General features: G+C 40.9%; 2 protein-coding genes across 5 annotated transcripts in view; one reads left to right on the forward strand and one right to left on the reverse strand.

The window, feature by feature from the left end:
* Positions 1-1,452: 1,452 nt before the first annotated feature.
* Positions 1,453-14,311, reverse strand: OXSM (3-oxoacyl-ACP synthase, mitochondrial). Of its 4 annotated transcripts, none has more exons than XM_043540919.1 (4): positions 13,841-14,311; positions 11,363-11,499; positions 9,261-10,277; positions 1,453-2,804 (listed from the first exon to the last, which is right to left on the reverse strand). In XM_043540919.1, the coding sequence occupies exons 3-4, from the start codon at positions 10,244-10,246 to the stop codon at positions 2,402-2,404; spliced, it is 1,389 nt and encodes a 462-aa protein (XP_043396854.1). In that variant the 5' UTR covers positions 10,247-10,277; positions 11,363-11,499; positions 13,841-14,311; the 3' UTR covers positions 1,453-2,401. The 4 variants fall into 4 exon arrangements, with proteins under 4 accessions (XP_043396854.1, XP_037746334.1, XP_007068574.1 ...); XM_037890406.2 differs by lacking the exon at positions 11,363-11,499 and adding an exon at positions 13,267-13,372 and having other exon boundaries at positions 13,841-14,310; XM_007068512.4 differs by lacking the exon at positions 11,363-11,499 and having other exon boundaries at positions 13,841-14,310.
* Positions 14,312-16,568: 2,257 nt separating this feature from the next.
* Positions 16,569-17,900, forward strand: part of NGLY1 (N-glycanase 1) — a 46,813-nt gene continuing 45,481 nt past the window's right edge. The window contains exon 1 of the mRNA XM_007068513.4: positions 16,569-16,854. Within this exon, the coding sequence (XP_007068575.3) occupies positions 16,727-16,854 (128 nt within the window). The 5' untranslated portion in view covers positions 16,569-16,726. The remainder of the gene's footprint in view (positions 16,855-17,900) is intronic.

Below are 17,900 nucleotides of genomic sequence, written 5' to 3' on the forward strand. Positions count from 1 at the left end.
TTTAAAAAACTGTACATTTAATCAGGACCCCCATCCCTTTACTGTTAAATATTGCCCATCCTCATATAGCACTCTTTATCTCCCCATAAATTAGTTATCCATAACTTGACATGGTGCATAACTGTAGCTGTGAGAATCAATACAGCTTTCATTAGGATCCATGGTGCAGTCTGGATAGGTCACGGTAACTGAAATGGGAAACCTGGCTGCTGTTCCCAGCTCCAGTTATGTTCTCAACTGTGTAAACTTGACCCAAGTCACTTATCTTTTCTGTGCCACAGTTTCCCTATCACCAAACAAAATAGGGATGATACTTACTCACTATTGTAAAGCACTCTGAGATCTATTCAAAAAGCACTCTATGAAACTCCTAAAATAAAAATATCCTGTAGGTTAGCACAAAGATGCATTCAGATGGGAGCCAGGAGACCATGAGTTCAAGCCTTCGTTTTCAATGACTGCTGTTAATATTTCTGTGCACTTAACCGTCCTTTTATACATATCACTGAGGCTAAAAGATTAGCATGATTCAGAAAAGGACTGGACATTTATAATAAGACTATCTAGAATTGTAATAGTAAATATTAAAAAAAAATATTTGGAAGATACATAAACCCTGATGGTTTATATCATACACAAATCTCTAACAACTGGGAGTGGAGGGAGGGAGGGAGAAATTTTCCCTATAACTGCCTACTGCACAATTTCTTGCACCTTGCCCCAGAGCAGCTGGTACTGGCCACTTCTGGAGACAGGACTGGATTAGATGGACCACTTTTCTGATCCAACAAGAAAGTTCTACCTTATTATATGGCATTATAGCACAACAGAAGGACAAATTTCCATCTGTTTTTCTGTGAGTCTGTTTATTTCACTTAGTAAAAGAAGATATGAGGTTAAATATCCACATGTATAACCAGAGTAATTTCATCTTGATGAAGGTCTTTGTATTCAAATCTTGTACTAATGATTTGAGGAGCAAGTGTAAAAAATGTTTCTAAGGTAAATATATTTCTGTGGGAAATTTTATATTTGATTCATTTTTAACTGAACAACTAAGTTGTTTATAAAGTCATAAACTGACAGACTCAAAATGATGTTATGAGGTAAGGGATGCAGCAGCTATAAATTCAGCACTTCATTTGAATTCAATATTATTACTATTCTGATGCATCAAAAAAGCTCTGTTTATGAAGTTCAAGGAACACTGTCAAGATAAACATGACATATCATTAGAAAATAGGAGCTTCGTTCCTATGCACCCTAACTTGCAAGGTGCTGAACTCACTTAACACCCATTGATTTTAATGGCAATATATCCCACATTAACAGCACCGGTTAGTAAAACTGAATTTTGAAAATATAATTTACTTTTCACTATTTATGCTATATACCTTTGCATATCACTTATCATGGAAAATTAAAATAGATGAGTCAGTGACAGACAGGATCTGGAATATTTGGACTGCAAACACAGTGGGAACATTTTTATTTGTTTTAAATCTTTCTATTAAAATTTAAAACAAAATCAGGATTACCAATACATACAAAGACACAAAACCATCATGCTTTCAATTCAAATAAACTTCTGTTCACTGTTAAATCTTTTGAGGAAGAGGCAATTCAGCTGAGTTTACTTCTTTGATGTTGCAAAACATATAGCACTGATGTAAATAAAGCCCTCAGTTTTGACAGATTCTCCCTCACTCAAAATAGCTGAAATAGGTTTATTTTTCTATCTAACTGAGCCACATCTTTACCAAACCATTTGCAAGAACAATTCCATTTAGATTCTACTTTTACATTCTTCACCTTACTGACCAAAAAAAAAAGAGAGAGAGAGAGAGAGAGAGAGAGAGAGCAATTAATAGGTTTTTTAACAGTGGTATGTACTTTTGAATATTTAATATAAAGCATTTTAGAGCATTTTCAACTTTAATACCTTTCTTTTTAAAATATGACATTCCTAATTAAAGTGCTGAATTTGGTATTTCAAAGTAATAACCGGAAGTAATGCAAACAATATATTAAAGGGGAGAATGAGGTGAATGGGGCTGTTGATCAAACAGGAGTTGTCATACTAAGGACTAAATCCTGCCAAGTGCAGAGCATCCTAACCTCCCAGTGAAGTGAATGAAATCAAAGAAAGCACTTAGCATTTGCAAGATCAGACTCTAAAGGAGTAATACTCATTCTTTTTTAGTCTGAAGTATAAATAAGTAAGGACTGGAAGACTTAAGAAAAAAATAAGCAAGTCTCCAATGTGACTGGATAAAAAGGGATATGGTTCATGTAAAAAGTGTTACAGTACAACAAAACATAATGTAGTACCACAAATTATGTTTTAGGCCATTTACCAATCTGCATTTGTAGTATTTACACACACACAACACACTGTAAGCTAAACATGAGCAAAGCACAGTGTTGCATTACTACCACCAAAGCCAAATGAATTAGTGAGAGCAATGCGTCGTTTTTCACTTTGCCACTCTTGGGCTGTTAGCGGAACATAATTAAGGTCAAACTCCGGCTCAGTTTTATCCAGGTTAAGAGTAGGTGGTAAAATTCCATGGTAACAGGACAGTGCAGTAAAAGCTGCCTCTATAGCCCCTGCAGCCCCCAGAAGATGTCCTGTTGCTCCCTTTGTTGAGGAAACTGCAAGAGTGTATGCATGCTCTTTAAAAAGTCTCTTGATAGCTTGATTCTCAGCAGCATCTCCTAGTGGCGTAGAAGTGGCATGTGCATTGACATATGTTATATCCTCAGGACATATTCCAGAATCTTTTATTGCTGCAGACATACATCTAAGGAAAAAGAAAAACAGAAAGCTTGATTTCCTGCTGTCTTTTGTAGTCACCACCATCTGTTCAGAGTAGAAATGGTTGTTAAATGCTAAATCAGAATGGTTGCATTTCACAGGCACTTTGCTCCAATATAAATGACTACACAAGGTGCAAGGCAGAGCAGAATCAGACCCATACACTTTATCAGCAACAGAAGAATAATATACACACTTAGATCTTGGGTATCTTAAATATTTTATTCTTCTATAGAATATATTGACTGGAATTAAAGTCTACAGTGGAAAGACTGTTATACCACAGGTTGAAAAAGGGGATATAATAGATATCAGATATTAGATAACAGATATTGTTGTCCATTAGAGGTCTGTTTTTAATCCAAAGGTCAATCATTCTCCTTCTAAAATAAGTTTTATCTTAAAAATTATTTTCCCAACTATTTTACAACTTCAATTACACTCTGCTGAAGTTTCTCTAGTTTAGCCGCCAGGTACTCAATCAAAAGCAGAGTTCCCTCCGTGATTACAGCAACCATCTTGATCACAGCAAATTAAACAAAAAGTTTCCTAACTTTTACATTTTCTGTCCCTCGTGTTTATATTATTCCCTTTTGCTCACAACATCCCTAGACACATCCTCACCACTGTTCAGAACTTTAGTGCAAATTGCTTTCTCCCCCGGGGAAAAATCCAGAGGGGCAGGGAAATTCCACAGTTCTCCTTGTGAGCTTCTTTTGAATTCTTCCCTCAGGGTTAGGGAGGGTTTGTCTTCCTTCTTCTGGAAGAAGTAGGGCTATGGCCCCAAACCCAGTAGATAACAGGAGATTCACTGGGAGCACAGTGTCAACTACACTGAGAACCTATACCTCCATTCTGGCCCCAAGGAGCAGAATGTATTTTCTGTGGGGAAAAAAAAAAATACTATGCCAGGTGCTGCTGAATTCCCCCAGGAGTAGAGTTCATCACAGCAGCCTGCCCACAGAGCCAGGTTAGGACAGAGTGGGGCACACAGGGCTACACAGGGAGGGGATGTGTGTGTGTCACAGACTGGGGTTCAGAATGACAGAGCGGGACAGACTGGGGCATAGGCTCAGGAGCTAGTGGTGTGAAAGTGTTGAGCCTGGGGATGTGGCCTGTAGAGACCCATGGGGTTGGGGGGTGCAGAAACAGGGGCAGATGTGCCTGACTGAATGGGAGAGGGCTGGGGTCAGTCAGGGTCTGCATGGGGGAGGCTTCCCAACTCCCTAACCATCCCACCCCACCTCCAAAAAACAAACAAAAAACCCTTCTCCCACCCACACCCAACATCTCCAGGCTTACTCCTAGGCTCCTTCCCTCTCCCTCAGCAGCTCCATTACTCCTGACTCCCCCAAGCCTTTGCACTGCTTCTGACAGGTGCAGGAAATATAGTTCTGTACTGTAATTTAAACTAATTACTCAAAGTTCTGTATTACTGTGCCTAGTAAGGAATCTATTTGTCAAAAAAAAATTACCAGAATCTTTTCTTTTTTTTTTTTTGGTAATATTGTTACAGACATACTTGCTGACAGATATTTTGAAATAAATTATCAAAATAATTGAAACTAGAACGATTATATTGTGTTATTTTGACAAATAAAATATGCAGAATTTTGCAGAATTTTCAAATATTGTGAGAAGAATTTTTTAAATTTTGGTACAGAATTTTTAATTTTTTGGCACAGAATTCCTCCAGGAGTAATATAATATGGATGACAGATCTGCAGAGCAACAGACGAGTAGTAAGTGAGCTCCATTAGGTACACCAAATGTTGAATAAATTTAAACATCTCTGACTTTGAGTCTTTCTTCCGCCTTTTCAGACATGTTGCAGCATCCAGCTTCTAACTTAAGTCAGAGAGTTGAGTGATCCTGTTTGTCACTTACGAGCAAGCCAGAATACTGGCAACAAAGTTAATCAACCAGAAGGGAAATAGTTAAACTATTTTAGCTTATTACACTCCTTAGGACTACTATATTATCCAAATATATTATATATCACATATATTCTACTGTATGCATTATATACACAAGTTTTGGGCCCAGACCTGTTCTCTTTTACTGAGAGTTTTGCCTAACACATGTAGGATCATGTCCTACATATATACTATTATCAGGCTGAAGTAGCTCTTAAAATCTATGGATTTTATGGAGGAGATGGTATGATGGGATAACATGGTTTTGGTAATTAAATATTCATGGTAAATAGGCCCAATGGCCTGTGATGGGCTATTAGATGGGGTGAGATCCGAGTTACCCAGGAAAGAATTTTCTGTAGTATCTGGCTGATGAACCTTGCCCATATGCTCAGGGTTTAGCTGATCGCCATATTTGGGGTCGGGAAGGAATTTTCCTCCAGGGCAGACTGGAAGAGGCCCTGGAGGTTTTTCACCTTCCTCTGTAGCATGGGGCACGGGTCACTTGCTGGAGGATTCTCTGCTCCTTGAACTCTTTAAACTACGATTTGAGGACTTCAATAGCACAGACATAGGTTTGAGGGGTTTTTTTTGTAGGAGTGGTGGGTGAAATTCTGTGGCCTGCGTTGTGCAGGAGGTCAGACTAGGTGATCATAATCGTCCCTTCTGACCTAAATATCTATGAATCTATGAATCTCACAAAAACTATATGCCCTTGAAATTATGTAAATTGGGAAGCCAATAATTGATATACAGTAATAAGTGTAGTGTATACATTTCAGATTTCTTTGCTAATGTACAACATATCACAATTCATAATTTAAAATGTTTAATATAAAATGCTTTATTTCCTGTTGTGAATTTAATTCATATTCTGACACAATTATAAGATGCATATAGGAAAATTGTGTTACAAATGTATTATCATATCAGCTCAGTGGCGAAAAAAATCTGTAATTTGAGAGAAAGTTCACAGTTAATCTCAGTATCTCATCATAAATGTCTTAAAAGTCTAAATAAATGTCTAAAGCAATTAAGTAAGAATCAAGTACTGTAAGGAGAAAACTGGTAAATTAGTCTTCTACTTTAAAATCTGTTAACCCAAAGAATAGTATTAAAGACAGACATCAGAACAACATAAAATATAGAAGGCTACTTGTTTGGTCATTTAGTCCATTCCCTTGCCAGGGCAGTTCTTCCTTACAAAGGAAAAAATCCTGGGAGGCATGGTACATTAAGAACAGAAGAACTGAACTGACTATGAACTATCACTACAATAATAATACTAATGGGGTCAGTACAATGCATTGACTCATACGGGCACACTCAGCAAACCCAGTTTATCGACAAATAGGGTTGGCTTTGATTAGGTGCCACTGTCATCCATGCTTTCACTTTTTATTTAGTCTTGGATTGTTTTACCATATTCGCTTTTTCTTTCACCATTTCCTATGGTAACAACAATATGCCATAAGCACAAAGGGCATCACAGCTGCTATGAAAACCATTACTTTGCACTGATATGTAAAAGTTTTAGTGTAATACTACAATAAGCTGTGAAGACTAGTAAAGCTATACCTGTGATCTTTAGCAAAGACCTATATAGTCAGCCTACACAAGGCTCTCAAGCGGTAGATATATATAGAGAGAGAGAGAGAGATACAGGTAAGTTATTTCATTCATAATTAAATTAATTATAGGGTATTTACACTATATACAAATATAAACACTATCAAACACTATATACACAATATAAACACTGGCAAATGAAGTGTAAAAATACAATTAGGAAGGCCAAAAAAGAATCTGAGGAACAGTTAGTCAAAGACTCAAAAAGTAATAGCAAATTTTTTTTAAGTACATCAGAAGCAGGAAGCCTGCTAAACAACCAGTGGGGCCACTGGACAATCGAAGTGCTAAAGGAACACTCAAGGGCCCCAGAGGTGATCCCGGCAATTACAGGCCTGTAAGCCTGACTTCAGTACCAGGCAAACTGGTTGGAACTATAAAAAAGAACAATATTGTCAGACATATAGATAAACATAATTTGTTGAGGAAGTGTCAACATGGTTTTAGTAAAGAGAAATCTTTACTAAAGATTGCCTCACCAATCTACTAAAATTATTTGAGGGGCTCAGCAGGCATGTGGACAAGGGAGATCCAGTGGATAGGGTGTACTTAGATTTTCAGAAAGCCTTTGACAAGGTCCCTCACCAAAGGCTCTTACACAAAGTAAGCTGCCACAGGATAAGAAAGAAGGTGCTCTCATGGATTGGTAACTGGTTAAAAGATAGGAAAGAAAGGGTAGGTATAAATGTCAGTTTTCAGAATGGAGAGAGGTAAATAGTGATGCCCCTTAGGGTCTGTTCTGGGACCAGTCCTATTCAACATATTCATAAATGATCTGGAAAAGGGTGTAAAAAGTGAGGTGGCAAAATTTGCAGATGATACAAAATTACTAAAGATAGTTAAGATCCAGGCAGACAGCAAAGAGCTACAAAAGGATCTCTCAAAACTGGATGACTGAGCAAAAAAATGGCAGATGAAATTTAATACTGACAAATGCAAAGTAATGCACACTGGAAAGCATAATCCCAACTATACATATACAATGATGGGTCTAAATTAGCTGTTACCTCTCAAGAAAGAGATCTTGGAGTCATTGTGGATAGTTCTCTGAAAACATCCACTCAATGTGCAGCGGCAGTCAAAAAAGCGAACAGAATGCTGGGAATAATTAAGAAAAGGATAGATAATAGGACAGAAAATATCATGTTGCCTCTATAAAAATCCATGGTACGCCCACATCTTGAATACTGTGTGCAGATGTGGTTGCCCAATCTCAAAAAAGACTGGAATTGGAAAAGGTTCAGAAAAGGGCAACAAAAATGATTAGGGGTATGGAAAGGCTTCCGAATGAGAAGAGATTAATAACTGGGATTTTTCAGCTTGGAAAAGAGATGGCTCAGGGGAGATATGATTGAGGTCTATAAAATCATGACTGGTGTAGAGAAAGTAGATAAGGAAGTGTTGTTTACTACTTCTCATAACACAAGAACTAGGGGTCACCAAATGAAATTAACAGGCAGCAGATTTAAAACTAATAAAAGGAAGTATGTCTGCACACAATGCACAGTCAACTGGTGGAATATCTTGCCAGAGAATGTTGTAAAGGCCAAGACCATAACAGGGTTCAAAAAAGAACTAGATAAATTCATGGAGGATGGGTCCATCAATGGCTATTAGCCAGGATGGGCAGGATTCTATTCTATGGCTGAATGGTGTCCTAGCCCCTGTTTGCCAGAAGCTGGGAATGAGTGACAGGGGATGGATCACATGATGATTACCTGTTCTGTTCATTCCCTCTGAGGCACCTGGCACTGGCCACTGCTGGAAAACAAGATACTGAGCTAGATGGACCTTTGGTCTGACCCAGTAGGGCCATTCTTATGTTCTTATGTATAAACATAAAATGTCAAAACAGTGAAACTGTAAAAAGATATAAACTGTGTGTAAACTAGCTTCATAAAAGAAGAAGATTTTCTATCTCAGTAATGGATAGAGCAACATGCGTTCTTTTCCACAGATATCCCTTGTAAAAGCAGCCTTATTTTAAGACTGGCAAAAGATTGCTGAAAAATGGCACTATCCTATAAAAAATAAGACATTTAATCAGCCTACAGTGTGATAGTATTTTAATTCTATGCAAACACAGATCTGAGGACATTACCAAAGTGAAAATCCAAAGTCCATTTCTGCTGTCTACATCCACCAACTCTAACCTTTTCCCCCAATACCACACTGAAGGCATTGAGTCTGCATTAAGATCCCAACAAAGCAAGATACTTAAACCATGTCTCTATTTTAACCGTGTGCTTTGCATAGACATCTACGTAACTTGTTAAAACCAAGTCCTAAATCTTTTTCAGAGCATTTTGACTATTCACACTGATAATATCTAAGGTAATTATTCTGGGAATCGGCATTCTTCAACTACTACATAATTGTTAATGTACTATTTGGGAGTTCAGTGTGGGCTAATTAAATAGTATTCCTAAAGAACACAGGTAGCAGCATTACCTGCTTTCATAGCTGAATGTCTCTCCTCTTAAATACAGAGGTTCAAAAGGTTTTATTGTACTTTAGCCTTTAACATCTGCGTGTAGTTGGGACTCATTTATGGTGAACAGCTGTGTACATCAAAAGTAAAAGTGAAATATTTTCCACATTGAATAAAGCTTCCATAATATTACATAAGGCGGCTGACTCTAGTGAGACTACCTTGCCACAAGAAAAATAAGATAAAACCTTACAAAAATCTTCCATTGTTCAGATTAAGCTTTCAGGCTTTTTGAAAATCTGCATGCCATTGTATTTTAAACACTTCTCACATCAGTTAAAAGATATGTGGATGGTATTCATGCTGAGGTGCACGATATTTCTCTTGACAAATTTACAGAGAATACTGACCAACAGAAAATAATAGCTTAATAATGTATCTGTCAAATTAATCTACAAATTCTTACCTAAAAGCACCATCTCCATCTGGATTCGGTGCTGTTATATGGCAAGCATCACCAGAGAGTCCATAACCTAAAATTTCTGCATAGATCCTGGCTTCTCTTTGAATAGCATGTTCATATTCTTCCAACACCAACACAGCTGCACCCTCTCCCATTACAAATCCTTCTCTCTGCGAGTGGAACGGTCGACATGCCAATTTAGGGCTTGAGTTAAAGCTAGAGCTGAGTGCCCGAGCTCTTGCAAATGCAGCTATAGACAAGGGGCTAATAGAAGCCTCTGTTCCTCCAGCCAACATCACATCAGCATCACCATAGCCTATAAATCTAAAGGAATCTCCAACAGCATGTGCTCCTGTGGTACAAGCAGTTGATACAGCATGATTGGGCCCCTTGAGTTGGTATCTAATGCTGATCTGACCTGCTGCCATATTGATTAAGATCTTAGGAATAAAGAATGGGCTGACTTTGTTATAACCTTTTGTTTTAAACAGCAAGCCTGCATTGGAAATATCTTCCAGTGGAACCATTCCCATTCCAATTGCGACACCAGCAGTTAAGTGATCCAGTTCAGACTGTGGATGCCAGCCAGAGTCTTTTATTGCTAGCTCTGCAGCACCCAAGGCCATGATAGTGGCAGAAGACATAGATTTGCTTTCTGATTTTGACACAAAGTTCTCTTCACTGAACTGACCCTTGCCATTTCCTCTTGGAACACAAGCAGCCACTCTACATGGAACACTTGTATATTCTTCCCCATCCAGAGAGATAATCCCACTTTCTCCTTGGAGAAGGCGATTCCACACGAATTGAGTCCCAACACCAAGAGGAGACACTAAACCAATACCTGTGACAACTACTCGCCTTTGATGTTTGGAAAGTGACTTGGTGCTGAAACCATTTTTGCTACTTCTTAAACACTGATGTAATTTGGAACTCCGAGGACGAAAATTTACAATTTTTAAGAAATCTTGTAAGCACTGTGAGATCATGGTGGAGACCAGGGTAACCTGAAATGCGTTTCTGTAACAGGTAAAAAAGGTAACAATGAAGTAGCTGATGTAAAAAGCATTTAAGGTACAGTAAAATTAGGACTTGCCTTTTAAATGCATGCATTTTCTAAATTGCAGAGAATGGTGTTCCCTGTGTGACTAGTGCCCTATTGTGGCTATTTATTACAGTAAGTTAAGGACCTCATCATAACCTTTATGGGAGACAGCAACTCTAGGGGATGGGGCACTAGACTGAGAGTTGGGAGACTTGGATTCTGTTTCCAGCTCTATCACAGATCTGATCTGACACCTTGGCAAGTCACTTCATCTCTCCATGCCTCTCTTTCCCCTCACACCTTTTCTCTGTCTTATTTAGATTGTTAGCTCTCTGGGACGGGGTTCTCTTACAATGTGTTCATACAGCACCTATTACATCTGGGCCTCAATCTCGGATAGTATTGTAACACAAATAAATAAGAGCCGTCACTTGGGTATCCCTCACTTTGCACTTTTATAGAGATTTATACTTTCAATATGCTGTAAAAATATTAACTAGTCCTTTGATTGCCCTTAATGTTAGTTTAACATTGTATTTGAATATCCATTTATACTGTGAAAAAATTGCTTTGCTCTCAAGCCATTTTTGACTTAATAAAATCAGATTTTTCACATTTGAGATAGTTTGTTTGATTAAGCTTTAACCATAGATTTAGATCATGAAATTCTATAAATTAGTCCCTAATTTAAACTAAATTGTTGCTAATTGGGGAAAAGAGTAATTTAAAGTCATATAGTATATATCAAAATACATGTGAAGTAGCTAATTTACATTTATTAAAAATGTAGTACAGTTACGATTTAGAAAGCCATGAAATATGGCCACTTGCTCTTTTTAAACAATCATTTGAAAAGTCTCCAAAACACTACATGTCACACAATCAAATGTATTTGCCTTCATCAAATGACATATATGTCATTAGTTGTATTGGTATAGTGAAAATAAATGCACTGAAATATAATGCTGTCACAGGATTAATAGCTCTCACTTTGAAAATAACCATATCTAGCATCATAAAACACTGCATTATTATATTAAGATTATATTTTAAAGTACACCTTCAGCTGAAGAATCTAGTATTGATCACTGTGAAAGATAGGATACTGGACTGTTGGTCTGATCTGGTTTGGCAATTTCTGTTCTTGTTGTGCATGTGCTCATGAGCGTATGATTTGGCTTGCAGGAACTTTATTACCTGTGATGATACACAAGAAAGAAATAACCCAACTTGACTATTAAGTGTCCAAGCAGTTTGCAGGGCTTCCAATTAGAAAATAACCATTTTCTCTTCTAACTGGAGCAAATTTGGTTTGACATCCATGAGAAACAAATAAAATTGGAACCCCCCACTACGCCATTTTTTTACCAAATAATTTTTCCGAGGGGAACTGGACTTGGAGATAATATCACTGTAATAGAATGCTGTTATGTACTCCTGCTGCTAGATAAAGAGTTGGATGGTTATTTTTGAACATAGAGTATTAATCCTGTGACAGCATTTGGTTCTAGTGCTTTATTTCTATTGTGCCAAATGTTTAATGGTGCAATTGTTATTTTATATGGGTAAAAGCATGCGATTGTATAACACTAGATATTTTGGATGTTGGCCTTGTTGTTTTTGCCAAGGACAAGTACTAGTAGAACTTTTCTCACTTTTTTCTTATACTGTTTCCCCTTCATACATACGGCCAAAGGCAAAAATGAAGAGCACTGAAAGGACAGGGAAACCTATTTTAAATTTTGCATATAGCTTCTTAAAGTCTGGTGAATATCTTTTCCAGTTGGAATGAGTGGGAGGAAAAACTGAAAGTAATTTTATTTTTTGTGACAACAGGCTGCAAAATGCTATTGGTTTTAAATTCACAGCAGCAGTGTGTCGTATCTTTAAGGCTGCTGCTTTCATTTTTATATTCTGCTGTGGGTCAACGGTCAGCATATTTGGCAGCCAGACTTCAGGATGTGGCATAATACACTGGGTTTCTCAAGCTTCATTGAACCGTAACTCCCTTCTGATAACAAAAATTACACGACCCCAGAAGGGGGGACTGAGCTTGCCCAAGCCCTGCTGCCCCAGATGAGGGGGCCAAAGCCAAAGCAGGAGCCCCACCGCCCCTAGCAGAGGGGGAGGGGGCCTGTACCCTGAGCCTCGCTGCCCAGGGCTGAAGCTGTTGGGCTTTGGCTTTGACCCCAGGCAGTTGGGCTCGGACTTCATCTTTGGCCCTGGGTAGTTGCGCTCGGGCTTCGGCCCCAGCAAGCCTAAGCCAGCCCCAGTGACCCCCTTAAAACGGGGTCGCAACCCACGTTGGGGTCCCGACCCACAGTTTGAGAACCACTGAAAATATTGTCAGAATAAACCTTATAACAAGGTATGATCTGAAAAAACAATGCTTGTGCACCACCTTCATTTAATGGTTATTAATGTTCTATAAAAAGAAATAAAAAGTCATGTTAAACTAACATTAAGGGCAATCACAGGATTAGTTAATATTTTTTATAGCATACTGAAAGTACAAAGCTCTATAAAAGTGCAAAGTGAGGGATACCCAAGTGACAACTCTTATTTATTTGTGTTACAATATCAACAAGTTTCTAGCCCTTCTGGCTATGGAGAAAGCTTCAAAATGTGTCCCCCAGTGCACCCTAAAGGCTCATAAATCAGAACAAAAAACAAAGTAAAACACCAAAGCTATTATTTTACTTAATCGCATGATTTTAAAGCCAATCTCATGGTTTTGGTGCATTTGACTCACTTGTTTTGAACATTGGGGTTGGCAACACTGCTAGAGTAGCTGAGATTATTACATAGAATACTATTTTGTTATAGGGGGCCAAACCTCAACAATTCACCAAAGAAGGCGTGGAGCCCTCTAACTGAAAAAAAATCAACATTTTACCCTTTTGCTCCCTCCCCTGGCTTCACTGCCAGCCCCTAGGCACAGCATTGAAAATAAGGTTGCCAAACCTCCAGGACTGTCCCGGAGTCTCCAGGAATACAAGATTAATCTTTAATTGAAGTTTATGCCATGGGATGACACCTCCAGGAATACGTCCAACCAAAATTAGTCACCCTGTGTGAAAACAAGAGTGGACTTTCAAACCTCACGCCTGTAAACTCCTGGGGGCTAGGGAAGAGGTTACAGCCTACTTAGCGGAGGCCTCTCTCCACGCACTGCGCGATGCCTGGCGGGCAGTGGGGACTGGCGGGCACAGGACACACTGGGACCGCGCCTCCCGCACCAGCAATGGCAGAGCTCTGCTGAGGGGGCGCGGGTCGGGGTCGCCTCTCCCCGGCTCCTCCCCGGGTGTGAGTCAGAGTATAACCCCCTGCCCCAGAGCGTTCCATCGGGGGCAGCCTCCCCCTCCTGGGTGGGGCAGCCCCGCCCCGGTTATCTAGGAGAGGGGGAAACAGCCCTGGCCCATTTCCGGGGGGCAAGATCTTTCCCCTCCGCGCCATTCCCAAACCTCCCTCTTTCATTCCATCCCACCCCTGAGATCGGCGCGGAAACAGGCACATTCCTCGGATGTCTGTATCTCACCTCCCCCTCTCCGGTGTGGTCAGCTCCGTCTCCCTCCCCTTCTCCAATGGCGGTGGGATAAACCACGTGAGGAAAAAAGGGGGGTCTCAAAACTCGACGACTGGATAATCGACTGCCGATTCCTCGATTGGTCAGAAGCTCCTGCACCACTCAAGAAATCGGCCCTGGATTGGTAGGGCATGTGACCTGCTGCTTCTCTGACTTCTGCCTATTTGTCTGCGAGACGGCGGCAGGGTAAGGCGTGTGGTGTGTTTATCTCACAGTCTCCGCTTGCGACACCAGTGAGAATCCCACCCATGACAATAAGCGGAGCCTTTCTTCAATTTGTTCTTAGGTGGTGGAAGTATTCTTCCTACTTATCTTAGAGCACAGCATGAGGCTAGAATCCAAGAGCTATTAGGGTTATCTACAGAGACCAAAAAGAGGAATCACAACAAAAACAGCAAGGCAGATCCCTAGAAGGAAGAGTCATGGAGATTTTTTTAAAAACCCAGAGAATAAAGTTATATTAAAAAGGAAATTAATAAAAAAAGAAGTCAAGCACTCTCCAAAAAGTCACGTTCAGAAATAGAAAACATGCAAAAGAGAGCACCAAGAACTCAAAAACACGAGATGACTAGAAAATATGCATGAGTCTAAATAATCACGAGGACATGAAGGAAACTAAAAGAGAAATTCACTTTCCCTCACTTTATTTTTTTCACATCATCTTATTTATATTAAAAAGAACGTTAGGGTTACAAATTCAGAAGTTGGGAAATGCTAGAATTAATGATGTTTGTCACAAAAATAGTCTTTAATTACAGTTACATAGTATCATAAAGTATATGCACAAGGGGACCAAATTAAGGTTGCACAGCATGTCCGTGCCCCCAGTCCCATTTTAACACCCCACACCTGCATCAACTCCTCATTCCAGTCCCAGATCCCTGAGCTTCACATCCCAGTCCTCTCTCTCCCATCCCCACCACTTCACCAGCTCCCTTGGATTGGCAATTTATTCCTCCATATTCCAGTCAGGTAGTTAAACTTCCTCCTCCTCCTCTCTGCCTGGATGCCAGTAGGGGGGCATTAAAAGCACAGGAAAGACAGAATCCTGGCTCTCAGTTCCTGTGCCTGGCACTTCAGCAATCTCCAACTGTTGGGGGGACCAACTAAGAGAAAGTCCTGCTCAGTCTCTGCATACCTCTGGTGGAGTATGCCCACAGCAGATGGAATCTTCAGAGAAGTGAGCTGTCAAACTCCCCAGAGCGTGTGCAAACTGAGATTTTCAGAGGCTCATAATTTGAACAAATTTGGGCAGATTTTCATGGGGATGGCAAAAAGGCACATCCCTGACACCAGGGTAACCTGTCCCTGCCAAATTTCAAGTCCTTACCCCAAAGTATGGAGGCACTAGAGTTGCTCATCAAAATGGTCAGAAGATTTTTTTTTTAAGATGGGCAACACTTTTTTCCATCAAATTTTGTTCTGAGAAACAACAGACTTGTTTTTGCTGAAATTTTCCAAAAACAGTTCAGCCTGAGGCTGACACCCTGGCATGGAAAATTTCAGCCCAAATGGTTAAATTTGGTAAAGTTACAAGCAACTGAAAACAGGGTCTTATAATGGAAAGTGTCCAGGCAATGTTAAAATGATGGATGTTGCTATCTGCGTTGCCTATAATAAAATAACTGACTCACCCTGTGCTCTTGCCTCAGTTTACTCATCCATAAAATGGGGATCACTTTACCTCACAGGGGTGCTAAGGATTAATAAACCAAGCTGTGTTTACTAAACACTATGAGATTCTTGGATAAAAGCACCTGTAAATGCTTATTATTTGGTAGGAAGAAATTTCTCAAGTGTGTAAATGAGCTGCTCTAGTTCAAAGACCCTGGTGATTTTTGGCTTTCTGAGAGAAGAATCTGAAGAAACTTGTGTGTACAACTGTCCCTAGAGGTTCAATGCAAACAGAAAAAAGTGAAATATACATTGTTGGCACTTGCTTTTTGGCAAAAGTTATTAAATGAGGTGCCATACTGATGGGAGGTCATCTAGTCCAACTCCCTGCTTAAAGCAGGACCAACCCCAACTAAATCATCCCAGTCAGGGCTTAGTCAGGGTACTTGCACATTTTACATAATTCTTGTGAAATGGGATGGATCTGTCCTTACACGGTAAAAGATCCATTTTAGGACTAAAATGCAAAAATGTTCTGCCTGTTAATAGTGGAAATACAGGGCTTTATAGGACCACATTATTAGAAAAGGATAAGGAGTTTCAAAATTACTGTAAAAGCAAAGCAGTCAGACCACACCATGTTGTAACTGACCAAGATAAATTATTTTGTATTTTGTACACTACAGTACATACACCTAGGGCCTGACTTTCAGAGAGGCTACACACCACAACCTCAAGGGAAACTGCACAAGGTTAGCACATCTGAAAATCAGACCATAAAATACATTTTTAGCTAAAGGGATTTAAAAAAAAGGGTGACACTCACCAGGACGGATTGTTTAAAGGACCCATTTTTAATTAAATGTAGCTCAATCTAACAGGTTTATTTGAAAATTCTCAGAAAATTCAAAATTTATTCAGATTATGTGCGGTACATTTGGGGAAAGATGCACTATATTTTTCATGCAAAACAAAGACGTTGAATCCGAGGGTTAAGTGTAATAATCAATTTAGCTATGGAGGCACTGACTGTGAAATCATAATCGCTGATGAAGCTGTTGAAACTGAAAGGGAAACTTGCCCGCCCGCTCCACGTTCAGCCACTGGGTGGTTCAGCAGGTCCCGGATCTGAGAGCAAGCGAGCGGGCGCGCGCACGCTAGACAGCAGGGCCCGCTCACTGGGGAGGACACCCTCCCATCCCCCGCCCCCGGGAGAGTAGCACGATGGCGGCCGCGGGGGGTCCCTCCCCGCCACCGCGCTCTCGAGCCGTGAGTGAGCTCTGCCAGAACGCTCGAGACACCTTCCTGGAGGCCTCGCGGTTACTGCTCACCTACGCGGACAATATCCTCAGGTCAGCAGTGCGGACGGGCCCGTGAAGCTGCGGCGGACGCGCCGAGCGGGGTCAGTTAGGGCACCGTCCCCGTGGCGGGTATAAATCTTCTGACTCAGGATCTGGGGCCTGGCGGCGGGCGCCGCGGGGGGCACGACCTGAGTTTGGGCAGGGCACCCAGCGGGAAGAGCTCCTGACTCAGCAGGGGCGGCGGCGGCGGCTTAGCTCAGCCGGTCCTGAGTCACTGACCGCCTGAACTCTGCCCCCCGTTGGGTCAGTTGCAACCCCTCTTAGACAGCAGAGCTCCCGCTGAGGGGCAGAGCTTCCTCCTCCGCCCCCACGCCGTGTCGGCCCGAGCAGCGTGTCCCTGCCCTGTCCGCAGGGGGCTGCCCCCTGGCTGCCAAGTCCTGCTGGGCCTAGGCCTGGCTTTGTGACCTGCCTCCTGGCCACTGCCCTGGCACCCGCTCGGACGGGCCCACCTGGCAGCCCTTTACTCTTGTCTCCTGGGGCTGGACAGGGTGAGGGCAGGAGACTGACGTTTAATGAGTCAGTTGCTTTTCCCACCCTGAGGGTGCAGGTCTAGTGCAGTTCACACCTCTCCCCCAGGCGCACGCGCAGTCTGTGAGCGGTTTGGGTGTTTAAACCGTGTGTATCACTGCAGTATTTTAGCATCGGGGTATTCATGTATTGTGCAGTATTTTGCCACGTGGGGCATGATGGGGAGTGTACAGTAAACGGCCATTCATCCCAAGTTAGTTCATCATTGCGCGGGACCCCATTATGCTAGGTGCTGTACAAACACACACAAAAAGAGGGTCCCTACCCCAAAGAGTACAAATGTAAATGTAAGACAGATGGGGAAGGACAAGGAAACAACGAGACAATATTAGTCAGCATTATGAGCAGTGATGACAGCACAGCAGTGGCCTAACTATTGTCAAGTTTTTTGTAGGATGTAGATTTAGAAATGACCTTTCATGTGCTGCCTACACTCTGTACATGAAAGCAAGTCTAAGTTTCTTAGCGTCTAAAAAATGTTAACACCCCGAAAAATCCAATGAGAGGTG

This window comes from Chelonia mydas, chromosome 2 (genome assembly GCF_015237465.2).
Source record: "Chelonia mydas isolate rCheMyd1 chromosome 2, rCheMyd1.pri.v2, whole genome shotgun sequence".
NCBI classification, from domain to species: domain Eukaryota; kingdom Metazoa; phylum Chordata; order Testudines; family Cheloniidae; genus Chelonia; species Chelonia mydas.

Coding starts and splice junctions, on each gene's coding strand:
- OXSM (XM_043540919.1), bottom strand. CDS start 10,246: ATGATCTCACAGTGCTTACAAGATTTCTTAAAAATTGTAAATTTTCGT. Junction 2,805..9,260: donor GATGGAGATGGTGCTTTTAG/GTAAGAATTTGT, acceptor CTTTTTCCTTAG/ATGTATGTCTGCAGCAATAA.